Here is a 13,374-nt window from a genome sequence, read left to right as displayed (position 1 = left end):
AAAATAATTTCTTTAATTTTAATAAATGAAATTTAAATTTAAATGAAAATAAGGTTAATTTAGGTTTTTTTCCCAAATCAAAAACCCTCACTCACGCAAAGAAGCCATCTCCAAATGCGAAGAAGGCCATCTTCGGACAATAACACTCAGTCCCATCACTGCCATCACCCCTTGTGTCCGTCTCTTCACTCCAGCACCGCTGCAATCTCATCTATCAGACGACAAAACCTCCTCTGTCGCAACCTGCTCAATTTGTGCTCGTCTTTTCCAATTTGCCGCAATCTCTTCAATGTTCAAACTGCAGTCACCTCCTCTGTCAGTAAGTCGTCTGTTGCTTTTTTATTTTTCTCTTTCTGTATGAAGTTATTCAATCTGTGAGTAAGTATAATAAAGTACTAGTAAGCTAGTTAAAATAATCTGAAGATTTGTACAAGCATAAGTTCAAAATAAAGTTTAAACAGAAGACTAAGCAAATAGTGTTTTCTAGAATGCTTTCAGTAAAGAAAAGTAAAACAAGATATTACGAAAAGTAAGAGATTTAAGTTATTTCCAAGTTGAAATCTAAGCAAATGGTTAACTGAAGTTTAAGATTTAATAAAACTAAGAGTAAGTCTAGCAAGAGGTTAGTTAAAGTATGAGTAAGTAAAAGCTAAAGCATTTCTTGAATGAAGTTAATGTATGTCTACTAGTAGTATTGCAGAAACCTTGTTATAAGTATGATTTGAATTAGTATCCTGGATATACATAGGTTAGTTTAAAGCCATTTGTGGGAGTTTAGAAGTTAAAATTAAGTTGAGCATTGAGGAATAACATATATTTACTCTGTTGCTAGTGTGGACTCTACTCTAGCAACAAAGGGTCTCATCAGCCCATAGAATCATCACATTGCTAGCATTAAGTTTACTCTATAACAATAAAGAATTATTAACCCAATAAAGAATTATTAAATACATAGGTGAATTTCATTGCTAGCTTCAAGTGTACTCTATAGCAATAGGGTGGCCAGGAGACATATCATGTGTAACTCCTTGGTTTGAAATTCAAGGAGCCACAAAATACCACATTGTTCATTTTAGAGAAGTAAGACTTTGCATTTGTTAACTTAGTTTAGATTTTAGAGGCTTGTTTTGTGATTTGTTAGAGTTTACTATTTGAACTGCCAATCATGTATTGCACTGTGATGGGTGTTAACTGAAAAAGCAATGACAAGTCTAATAGACTTCATTAAGTTATATCACTAATTTAAGGAGTTAGAAGAAAAGCTATTACAAATTTAAAAAAAAGGTAAGGGTTATGTAGGAGGGGAAGAAGAAGCACGGAGTATGGGTTCAACAGGAACATCATCCACGAAAGAGGCTTCAGATAATGAGGTTAGATGTACCTAATGATTTAGAATCGGAGAACGTCGCAGCTGACGTGGCAAAAGTGAAGGAAGAAATGGAGGTTTATTTTTTTCAACCCTTAATCCTTAAAGTAACATGCTTGATTATCCCGACTGTGCTTTTCCCCCCTAAAGGTGAATGTATGGAAGGAAGAAGAGCATCTACTGGATTTGACATCGAATCAAATGAAAGTTAGTTTTCATCACAGTTAATGAATCCAAATTGTTGTGTGGTTATTTAATATATCTACGTGTACGTACACATATTTAACAAATACTTCTATGTAGGTTGGAACCTGATGTATGTTGGCATTTGAAACACAAGATAATATCGTTGCCCACAAGACAATAGTTGAGTCAGAAGTTGACAGTGACAACATGAAGGTGTCTCTAGATGTTGTATTGGATGGTGAATGTGTAATTCCTATCCCGACCAAGAAAGGACTGAAGAAAATGTCACAGGAAGTGGGTTCACACTTACTATGGCTATGCCATCTTGTTCTTACTGGGAATGAGAAGGTAATGTGTGTACTTACATTGCTATTCTATGCATCAATTTATGCTAACTCTAATTGTAATCTTTGTGATAGAAGAAAAATGTGGGTTTGAGTAAAAATCTGGCCATAGTATCGAGTGCAGTAGATCAACATTGTCCTGTGGCACTTCGATGTTTGGTACGACTAATTGATCACATGGGGTCATCGATTCAAATTACCACACCCATTGAGGTCTTTGGTGTGAGAAAGAAATGTTGTGTAATAATTGAGTCACTGAGAGAGTTCTCCTCAATGTAACGAACATGTACGACATGTCTCAATGCGTTCATGATGTAAGATATGTTCTTATTACGCTTAGTGTTCATTAAAGAAACATATAAATTTTTATTTGATTTTGCTTCATTGTTTTGCACTTGTAGGTACGGTATACACAATTATGGATGAATGCAAAACTTTGAGTTTATACAAGTTTTTAGATGCTAGATTTATCAATTTCTCGAGCTATAAAGAATCGTGCGCACAGTGGATGAATGCTTGATTGCTTGGTGTAGAGTATGACTAACTAGTACTATTCTCTTACAATTTCGAGTATGTGCATGATCTCTTCACTGTCATTCATGTTTCGAATGCACTATTCTAATATATAGTCATACTATTTCAAACGTATACTTAGCAATCACTGGAGTTTGGTCTCTATAAATCACAAGAAGGGTCTTGCGTTCTGGATAGACCCTTAGAAGAATCAAATTGAGAAAGACATGTTTGAAGTACTTGAAATGTATGCCATACTTACTTATATCGTTCACTTATTTTTTCTGTATGCAACACCTTTTTGTACGTAACAATCTTTTAATATTTTGTAGGTCGTTCAATATGTCGAATAAAAAGACACCAAACTGGAGGGTTGTAAAGGTATTTGAATTCGTCCATAAGGATAGTTCTAAATTAATTATTACTTTTAACATACATGTTTTTATTGTTTATGTGTATCCACACTGTCCCAAGCAATTAGAGGTCGTAGAATGCGGCTATTATGTCATGCGGTTCATGCATGACATAATTATGTCAAGGAGTACTTCTGTTTATAGACGTCATAAGTATACCGGTTTTAAAACTATCATCATGTCATTTATTTTGAATCAAACTAATTTACAATAATTTTATTCTCCATAGATGAAAAGTTTACCTCATACGTACGCTCGAATTGACATTGATGAAGTTAGATCTGAATGAGCGGAGTTCGTATCTAAGCACGTATATTGTGCTTAACATTAAATTTTTCTTAAACTTTTTTGTACCCTTTGTTCAACTCAAGCATTTGTCACTCTTTTGCTAAATTACTGCTAAGCGGAGTAGTCTCAACGCGATAGCATCCTATCATAACTATAACGCATAATACATCCACCAATGTCATAACACACAGCAAACAAAGGTCATCTCATACTAGATCACACAACAAGTATGACACATCCTATTCTAGGTCCCACAACAAGAATATGTCATTCTATCCCATATCACAAAGCAAGGATAAAGTTTCAATGTATAGGGTACAAAGTTATTTTATCATATCATCATAATTCATAAAAAGTATAATTTCAAGAGTTTAGAATATATAAGAAATCATATGCAACATTTAGTTCAAAATTTTAAGGTAGGAATTCATAGTTTAAGACTCGAAATATGAATGTATTCAAAATGCCAAAATGAGACTAGAATCCATGGGTTTTGCAAACATTTTTAGGTAAACCACTCATTGTCAAATTATCTTCTTGGATGACCCTTGGTTTTGAAATCCCTTAGAAGTCCCTCACGATTTTCACCGAATGAATTTGATAGAGAATTTGTGATTTTCCTTCGATCTTGCCTCAATTCTTCCCAAGGGAACTAAATCCTACAACTGATCGAAGATATCCTTTATTTATAGCCCACTTTCTGACAAATTTTCTTCGTCGAAATGATTACTTATGGCCAGCGGTGGAAATTCTCAAATATCGAAATGCTACGTGGTACTGACATTTTCTTATCCTGGCCTTGATTGGATGGTAGAGTCAAATTAATCACCAACTCTATAAGGATAATAAAATAACATCACTTTCCATTGAGGGAAGAAACTCTCAGAGATTTCTTAGTTTGATGCATAGCATCTTCATATCACGTGATCCGTTCGTAGGGTGACAGTACTTGCCCTCCCCCTTGGTTGTACAAAATTTTATTTCGTCGCCTATCTGTCTTTATCGTGCGCCTCTTCTATGTAAGATATTGAAAACTTGGTGAGGGTGTCACCTGTAACTCAAGTCAATTCATGAGATTTTTTAAATCCACTGGTAAGATACACGTGAAATACGGTGCAGGATCATCATTAAGACCATCATACTTTTCGATTATCTATGAAATGAATGGACTAACCAACCAAAATTTTCTTCCGTCATTATATATTGAACAAAGGCAAAAGCCTTAGTAATGACCGAGTTGTAGTAAAAAGTCTTAGCAAACCTTGTAGCTACTAGTACTAAAAACAATTAAGCATAATTCCTTGTAGACAATAAAGTATGTTGACATGAGGAGGAACGTATTTGCTAGTTATATCATATGCAATCGCCTGAATTTCAAGACGTTCGTCGAACATATCATACACTTTATTCAGACGAGTATACTAAGGGCACCCCTCTCTCAGAAACCGTATATGAGAATTTTGTCTTGTATACTCAAACAGAAACACCCAAATACCACTCGTAATGGATATGTGTACTAAAAAGTTTCAAACTTTTTGATGCTATAATAATTCAATTTTTTGTATGAAGATACAAAAGAATAAAAATCTCAAAAGTCTTATTTGTGGTTATAATGCCCAAATATCAAGTTGACTCATTCATATTTATATTGATCATTAGGGGTTCTTGAATATTCTATTTACCTATTTTCTTTTATTTGTACGTAATGTGACTTTACTCAAGTTTTCCTTATTATTGATAGGTGTTATTTTGTTAAGACCCCATCAATCAATTAAAATTCCTTAGAATTAGACAAGAACCTCGATGATTCAATAAAAAAAACCTTCTAAAAATAAGTTCAAAAGTTCCCTGAGTAAGAACCCTTATATTATCACTTATTCCATCCTTGTTCAATGACTAAATATATTGAAAAAATGACAAAAAAAATAAATAAATAAATAAATAAAGGTTTGTCCTTTAACCAAAATAAGTATAAATAAAAGAATAATTATTTTTAATCTATATTTATCACTTCAACTCTTTTGTGAGAGTTCGATTATAAGGTCTGATAAGTATGAATGATAGTTCTAATATATGTTAATATTTTGGAATCTATTATTTCATATATTTTGTGCTCTAGATACCAGTCAAGATTGAATATCCAACGAGATAAAATCATCTTGATCAAGATGACCGACTACTTCTCCATTGTATCGATAGTATCAATTCTAACAAGTCACACACTCATATTAAAAAAATACTGAAAAAAAAATTCCCTGATTGAACTTCAAAAAAAGAATGGGCTAAAAAGTATGAACCTACGTACCTTAGACTTTCCTTTTTATTAAAAAGTTTTTTTAGGGGTTCTTGTGAATCAAATCTACTTGCGTGAAATTCCATTTAGTAAAATGGAAGAATTATAAATCTCCAAAACAATACCTACAAATGTTGCAAATAAACTCATTGCAACACCCATCAAAGTTGTAGTTTCCTATCCAGGAGCCACGTTATCATATTCTAAATTTAATTGTTTCATAAATCCCTTACAGCAGTTCTTCTTGGCCCAGATCTAGAACTATCAACAATTTGTGTAGCCATAAATAACCCTATACCTTTTTAATTCAGTGAGATATGTTCACTTTGTATACCATTCCATTATAGATAAATGATCTTATAATAGATCCATTGTGGTCTTGAAATTATATAATAATGAAAATAACAACCCTAGTTGCCATCTCTATATTTGGTTTACTTGCAAGTTTTAGTAGGTATGCCTTATACCAGTGCTTTTGAGCAAACCCTCTCAACAACTAATAGACCCATTTAAGAAACATCAGAATTTTAGTAAAGTAATAATTGAAATACCAAAGGATGTTCGATGAAAAAAATTAGTTTTAAGAATATATTTATACCATTGGTGGGTTTGGTTTTCGATGGTTTTTCTAATTAAAATCCAATCCAAAGCAATACTTTTTGGTTTTTGTCAAATCCAAATAAACCAAGTACACGTTGATATTAAAAAAACCAAACCAAACCAAACCAATGGATAGAGTTGGTTCGCAGTTTTTCGGTTTTTTTATAACCCCGAATGTTAACATTCGAGTTCGAGGCACTAATAAGGATATATGGGTGTGTCTGCGGCCTCGATACTCAATCGCCTTCTTTCCCGTAAGAACCTGACCGCCAGAAGTGAATTTACCGACGCCAATGCCGCCACCAGCACTATCCTTAGATACCTAGAAGAGGGTCGCCTCGGAAAAGCTGTCTTGATCCTGTTCAATTCTCCATTTCCTTTTCCTCATACACTGTACACTCGCCTCTTCCAACTTTGCTCTTCCACTCGCGCACTCGTTGAAGCTCGAAAGGTCGAGTCTCATTTGGCTACATTTTGCCCCACACCGCCTATTTTCCTCTTGAACCGGGCCATTGAGGCGTATGGTAAATGTGGGTGTTTGAAAGATGCGAGGGAGCTGTTCGATGAAATGCCTCAGAGAGATGGGGGTTCTTGGAATGCGATGATAACAGCGTATACGCAGAATGGGTACGCTTTAGAAGCATTGAATTTATATTTGGATTTGAATAAATCCGGTGTTTATGCTACTGAGGTAACTTTAGCTAGTATCCTTAGATCTTGTGGTTCTGTTTTGGCTCTTCACTTTTCGAGGCAAATTCATGGGCATATTGTTAAATGTGGCTTTGTTGGCAATGTAATTCTTGAGAGCTCGCTTGTTGATGTCTACGGGAAGTGTAGGCTTATGAATGATGCACGTAGTATGTTTGATGAAATCCAGAACCGAAATGATGTTTCCTGGAATGTAATTGTTAGGCGCTATCTTGAGGTGGGCAATGGGAAAGAGGCAGTTTCAATGTTTTTCCAAATGTTCCGTGAGTCACTGATGCCATCGAGTTTTACTTTTTCCAATGCTCTCATTGCTTGTTCACGTATGGCAGCCCTGATAGAAGGCGGGCAAATTCATGGCATTGTAGTTAAAGTAGGTTTGGAAGAAAATGAGGTTATTTCGAGCTCTTTAATTGACATGTATGTGAAATGTGGAACATTAGCAAATGCTCACCAAGTATTTACCCAACCTAGTTCAAGAAATCTTATTTCTTGGACTTCAATGGTATATGCATATGCAACGTCTGGGGATGTTCTAAAAGCAAGGGAGCTTTTCAATGAAATGCCTGAACGCAATGTGATTTCATGGAATGCTATGCTGGCAGGGTATATTCATTCCTCTCAATGGGAGGAGGCATTAGAATTTGTCCACTTGATGCGCAGTTCGATTAAGGATATTGATCGTACAACTCTTTGCTTGATATTAAATGTATGTACTGGCAGTTCTGATGTTGAAAGAGGAAAGCAAGTTCATGGTTTTGTCTATAGAACTGGTTTCTATGCTAATCTCTATATTGGCAATGCCCTCCTTGATATGTATGGTAAATGCGGGAACTTGAAAAGTGCAAAAGTTTGGTTCTACCAAATGAGTCAATGGCGAGATAAAGTTTCCTGGAATGCTCTGCTCACCGCACATGCTCGTCATGGTATGAGTGAACAGGCTATGACAATTTTTTCAGAGATGCAATTGGAAACAGATCCTAATAATTTTACCTTTGCAACTCTTTTAGGAGCATGTGCAAACATGTTTGCGTTAGAGCATGGTAAACAAATCCATGGCTTCATGGTTAGAAATAATTATGCGATAGACATCGTACTTACCGGAGCATTAGTTGATATGTACTGCAAATGCCGGGAACTTAAGTATGCTCTCAAGGTTTTTGAACATGTGGCCTCACGCGATGTGGTTTTGTGGAACTCCATTATCTTAGGATGTTGCCACAACAGAAGGGATATGTTAGCAATCAAACTATTTCAATTAATGACGATGGAGGAAGGCATTAAACCAGACCATGTGACCTTCCAAGGTATTTTGCTCGCTTGTTTGCATGAAAATCTCGTTGAGTTAGGTAGGAAGTATTTCGATTCAATGAGTGAAAAGTTCTGTGTCATACCTCGATTAGAACACTATGAATGCATGGTCGAGCTCTATGGCCAACATGGAAACATGGATGAGCTTGAAAAATTTATCAACAATATGCCCTTTGATCCCACTGTTCCAATGCTGGAAAGAATCTTCAATGCATGTAGAGAACATGGACACTCGAGGTTGGCAGAATGGGTAGCTATACGACTAAATGAGCAAAACTTTCCAAAGTAAAATCATTGAAGCAACAAAATCTATCCAGCTGGCATGGTTCAAAAACACTGAAAAGTTCTCTCTCATTCATTCTATAATCTAAATTTTTTGGCTACCTGCTTGATGCATCAGCAATCAAAGAGAAATTTAGATCCAAGAGCTGAATGATAAGAGAACAAGATGTTATTTCTCATTCCAGTATCAAGTGTTCGCTCTGGGCCATTGAAGAGCAGTTCATGTTCAAGCGCTTGGTGAGTAGAAACCAGAATCTTGATCTGCGCAACCTGTTGATTGTTATAATCCCCTTCAAGTCAAGTCATTCACAAACTAAGCTGTCAATGCGAGTCCATAAGGGTGTATTGTGACAGATTGAAAGAATGCTTGAAGAAGGATATGCCATGATCTGTAATTTGAACAAAAAAAAAAAAAACATCAAATTTACTTTTCGAAAGATATGCCAATATGTTTACAAACATGAGGTCAACTTAACTGGCATCTGTATGTTTTCGAAGATAAGAGATCTCAGGTTCAAATCTTCCAACTCTCAAGTTGTACTTTTTTAAAGAAAAAATAATAATTCTTTAATTCTTACAATTCCTTAATGTTTCTTCAACTGAATAAATTAAATTATATGATCTGAGGCCAAGGCACCCTAAGGCTTAATGGCCCTCTCGAGTTTAGCCACAGGTTTTTTTTTGCTTGGCATGACATATAAAAATATTACATTAAAAAGAGAAAGCATAGTTAAAAGTAAAAATACGAAAAAATAAAATCCAACATAAGAATTTTACATTTAGACTTAGTAAACTTGATTCTTCTGGCTAATAATTAAGGAAAATCCTTAATTATTACTATTTTATTAAAAAATGAAAATTTCCCAAAGTGCAAGGCTTCGAGCCTTGGAGTTTCACAAAAGGTGCGCCCCTTATATTGTGAGCCTCGCCTTACTTGCGCCTTGAGCCTAGGAATGTGTCCGAGAGGTCTTTTTAAAAGATTGTTCACGCCAAACAAATTTTTGGTGCAATAACATGCATTTTAGAATCTAAACGTTTACTAAAGAATATAACAAGATATATATATATATACCTAGTTTAATGAATGTCTTAGTATTGCAGCAAAACTTTGAATGTCAGAATGAGTGTGTTAGGACTCCTCTACCTGAAACTCAAAAAATCCCAACAAAATAGAGAAACAAAGACGGTATTCTAGTACGATATACTAAATGGGAATCAAAGGCAAGTTCTTACACATAGTTTAGTTCAAGAACAAGGAAAATAAGAAAACTCAAACAAGCATTAAATGAAAATATAAAGGTAACCCCTAACATATTCGAGAATGTTGGTTCTTCTCCTTAAAAAGCCTTCAACAACTTTTTCTAAAATAAACCCTATCCTCAGCAATGCCCAAACATTCTTCACATACTCCTTCCTCCCCAAGTGGGTGTCTCAACTATTATTCTTCTCACTAATCATATTTGGATGGCCTGCCCCTAGGTAATTCCTCTTTTGCCCATACCTCTGTAAGTGTGTATAATAATAGGAGGCTTAATAGTATTGTCGGGCTCGAAATTCAACTTCTTATTAAGGTGGAATGTAGGATATTGTTGATTCATGGTGTTAGTAAATTCCCACATAGCTTCGCTATCTAGTAGACCTTTGCATTCATCAACCATTCATTAGCCTCTATCTCATTGTTCCATCTGATTCCCAAATCATCCTCAGAACTTACTTGTACTTTGGATTCCTCAGTTAATGGAGGTGGAAGATGTTACCCACATTGAGCTTGCGCCAATTTCAATTTCTTGAGCCAGTCGATAAGTTACTTTTTCCAATATCTTCTATTACAGTATAGACCATAAAATTTTGGGGCAGTTTCTCACTTCACTTCCTGGCTAAGGACCATTACCTACAAGGCCTCAACTTCAAATAAACTTCATCTCTGATTTTGAATTTCAACTCTCGGCAGTGTAAATCTGTTTGTTTCTTCATTCTATTATGAACAATCATTGGATTCTCCTTCTAGGGATTCATCACCACATCTTTGTCCTTCAACATTTGCTCAACATGGTTATTAATTATTTTCCTATCTCGTATGAAACCAGCGGCAATAGGGATCTCTCGTAGATCACTTGAAAGGGTGTCATATTTGAAGAGATGTGAAAAGTCATAATATACCACAGTTCAACCCTTGAATATGCCTTTGAAAGTTTGTCAGTCTATCGTACGTGTGCATCACTACATCTGGCTAATATGGATTTCCACCATCCTTCTACTTATTTCTGTAGTAGAAATGTAACTAATCTGACTTTCTACTCCTTAGGGTAGCTAATCATCACGTCAAAGAATTTCTCAAGCATACTCAATCAAACCTCGACATTAGCTGGATCTGTGCAACCTTCAAACATTATGGCTTCTAGCTTCTTCAGTCGTTCTATTCGGTACATCTTTTTCGTATCACTAGACTCTACTCCTTTTTACCTACCTATCTCTTCTATGGATCTATCAAATTGCTCGTTTCTTGCCCCAATCTGAACTGTTAAGGTACTGGATCCCCCTTCAAACTAAGCCTAGGTAGGATCTTGCTTCTCATCTAAATTCTGCTTGCGTCCTCTGCTGGTACGTGGTGGCATGACTCGTATAACATATCAATACACCAGACATGCTATAGATACTTGACTCATATGCATGCTACTAACTTCTACCCATATTTCGTCCTTGCTCGACTTACTCTTATCATTACTCAGGTTATACTCTACTAGTTTTATCTGCACTGACTCGACATTTAACTAGTTACTTTCTAGCTTTCCCTTTAAGCTAACTGCTCTATAGCATTGCCATGGAGCTAACTGTTCTGATACTAAGTTGTCATACCCACGTCTAGACTACCTGTTAGCTTATCTTGAGAAATGGCATGAAGCCAGTCGACATCTCTATCTTCTAAGGATACCCGCTTATCCTGCTAAATTCTTGAACCTGATAAACATACTACTCTTTTATATGAAATACTTAACATGAAACACAACACAATGGAACCATGATAAACTTATAAGCAAACATGAAGTGTAGCCCCGACTTAACTCACTTTGAAAAGTAAACCTGATAGAGATGTACACTACTACAAAATCTACTTTACTTATCATTAGGTACTTTTACATACTTGACATTTTTATTTTAAAAAATCGTCAAGCATAGTTTCAAAAAAGCAAAGTTTTCACAGATGAACTATTTTACGTTAGCTTTTAATTGACGTTTTTTTCGCGTCAAGTATAAGGGAGATTTTACTTGACGTTTTATTCGCATCAAGTATAGCAAACTTTTACTTGATGTAAACAAAACGTCAAATATAGTTTGAAGAAAGAAAAAAATTTATGAGTTTTTTTTAATTATTTTGCGTTAGCTTTTACTTGACGTTTTCTTTCACATCAAGTATAGTGCAAAATTTACTTGAGTTGTTTTAGTGTCAAGTATAGTGCAGATTTTACTTAACATTTTTTTCATGTCAATTATAGTTAATATTTACTTGACGCAAAAACAATGTCAAGTATAGTTAACATTTTTATTTTGTCAAAGTATAAGAATATTAAAATACTTTTTCTTTCCCTCCTTTCATTAAATAAATTTATTAAAATAAACTTATTAAAATGAATTTATTAAAATGAACTTATTAAAATGAATTTATTAAAAATAAACTTATTAAAATGAATTTATTAAAATAAACTTATTAAAATAAACCTATTAAAAATTTCCCTCATTCCTCTTCTCCTTTTATCTCCTCATTTCTCTCTAAACCCTCACTCCATTTCCTCCATCTCCACCGGCCATTCACTTACAACTCTCCATCTCTCCACCGGTTGTCGACACACAGTCACGACTCTCCATCTCTACCAGTCACTGGTCCACAACCTACAACTCCCCATTTCCACGCCATTCTCTCCATTTTTGGACCACCGACCACACATATCTGACCCACGACACTCCATCTCTCCACTGGTCGCCAACCCACAACCCACGACTCACTACAATAAATAATATTTTCCTCGATGTAGCAATACATCACCCAAAACCCTAACCAACGTCGGAGAATGTTACTGCGACGTTGCAGACGACGTCGCTAGGCACGTCAGGAAAAGCACGTCGGGGATACTTTCCCCAATGCGACTCACGTCAACGATGAGGAAAATTTCCCTTAATGCACGTTGCAACAGGTCACATACGACTTTCGTGACGTGGCGTCGTAGAAGGCTTGATATATATATGTGTGTGTATATATATATTATTTTGTTAGTTTTTTCATTAATTACAAAACAATATATATGAAAAGAAACCCACTACACTTTTTCATTTATTTATGTCCTTGTCAGATATGGTTGATGTTGCTGATAAATTAGTCTATTTCCAAACAAATAATCCATTTTTGGACAATGAAATCAACGGAAGAAGGGGCGGAGATGAGCGATTCAAAGAAGGGAAAGAGAAAAAGTACAAGGAATGAGAGAGGGAGATGAGCGATTCGGAGAAGGAAAGCATGAAGAAAGTAGAGGGAAGGAGTGAGGGAGAGTGAGGAATAGTGACAGAGGAGAAAGAGGGGGATGAGGACACTTCCAACAGCGACAACGGCGACGGCGAAGTCGGACGGGCGGCAGCACGAATCTCCTCCTCTCCCTCTCTCTCAGCCGATTTTCTCTTTCTTTCATTTTACAATCGGTTATGTGTTGAAGGGAGAAGAAATAGAATGGACTTTTCCTGACGTTGGACAAACTAACAGTTATTTGAGTTGTGTTGGGTTAGGAATACCATTCAGATTATTTTAGTTGCCAACCCAATCAACCTGAAAATATAGGTTGGGTTGGATATGTCCCCCAACCCAACCCATTTACACCCTTAAATGCAAGGATTTAGGCTAAAAATTGGTGTATGTTAATGAATGATCTTAATGCTTGTGTTAATTAAAGGATTCATTGAAAAGAAAAATTACACTAAATGAAGAAAATGGATACGGTCAAAGGGAACATGGGGAGAATGTGATGGGTTGAGGTGTGTGTATGATGGTGATGTTTCATGGAAAGGAAATGAATGCTATAGCATGAG

General features: G+C 35.6%; 1 protein-coding gene across 1 annotated transcript; it reads left to right on the top strand.

The window, feature by feature from the left end:
• The first annotated feature begins 6,189 nt into the window (after nt 1-6,189).
• On the top strand, nt 6,190-8,881 carry LOC101210115 (pentatricopeptide repeat-containing protein At3g26540). Its single transcript, XM_004144249.3, has one exon. The coding sequence runs from the start codon at nt 6,215-6,217 to the stop codon at nt 8,306-8,308; it is 2,094 nt and encodes a 697-aa protein (XP_004144297.1). The 5' UTR covers nt 6,190-6,214; the 3' UTR covers nt 8,309-8,881.
• Nucleotides 8,882-13,374: the final 4,493 nt, after the last annotated feature.

The sequence above is a fragment of the Cucumis sativus genome, chromosome 6 (assembly GCF_000004075.3).
Source record: "Cucumis sativus cultivar 9930 chromosome 6, Cucumber_9930_V3, whole genome shotgun sequence".
NCBI classification, from domain to species: domain Eukaryota; kingdom Viridiplantae; phylum Streptophyta; class Magnoliopsida; order Cucurbitales; family Cucurbitaceae; genus Cucumis; species Cucumis sativus.
The sequence above is the reverse complement of the archived record's forward strand: the minus strand, read 5'-3'. Positions and strand labels throughout refer to the sequence as shown.

Excerpts from the sequence above, each read along its gene's own strand:
- LOC101210115 (XM_004144249.3), top strand. The coding sequence starts at position 6,215 with ATGGGTGTGTCTGCGGCCTCGATACTCAATCGCCTTCTTTCCCGTAAG.